Source organism: Fukomys damarensis, unplaced genomic scaffold (assembly GCF_012274545.1).
Source record: "Fukomys damarensis isolate Sample0158 unplaced genomic scaffold, DMR_v1.0_HiC HiC_scaffold_23, whole genome shotgun sequence".
Classification (NCBI taxonomy): domain Eukaryota; kingdom Metazoa; phylum Chordata; class Mammalia; order Rodentia; family Bathyergidae; genus Fukomys; species Fukomys damarensis.
In genome coordinates this window covers 31,135,975-31,136,213 of record NW_022900935.1, presented here as the reverse complement: position 1 = coordinate 31,136,213, position 239 = coordinate 31,135,975, and the positions used below count along the sequence as shown (strand labels likewise).

Here is a 239-nt window from a genome sequence, read left to right as displayed (position 1 = left end):
CCTCACCTGCACCACGCGCCAGCCCTGGGCGTCGCTCCGGGCGTCCGGGGGCACAAGGCTCCGGGGCACCCGCGACGGGTGCAAGAGATGGACCATGTCGGCCCCCGATGAGGAGGAGAGCTAGGAGCGAAGAGTCGGCGTTCGGCCGGAGGTGTAAACAGATAGATCTGCGACGGTCCGACCTCGAAGCGTACGTACAGCTCGACTGCAGGGCTTTTGAAACGCCCGGCGAGACGGCG

At 67.4% G+C, this 239-nt stretch overlaps 1 protein-coding gene across 5 annotated transcripts in view; it reads right to left on the bottom strand.

Annotated features, from left to right (window-relative positions):
• Positions 1 to 233, bottom strand: part of Zyg11a (zyg-11 family member A, cell cycle regulator) — a 43,856-nt gene extending 43,623 nt beyond the window's left edge. For all 5 annotated transcript variants that reach the window (XM_010610340.2, XM_010610341.2, XM_010610342.2 and 2 more), the window contains exon 1: positions 7 to 233. In XM_010610340.2, the coding sequence (XP_010608642.1) occupies positions 7 to 96 (90 nt within the window). In that variant the 5' untranslated portion in view covers positions 97 to 233. The remainder of the gene's footprint in view (positions 1 to 6) is intronic.
• Between the last annotated feature and the right edge of the window lie 6 nt (positions 234 to 239).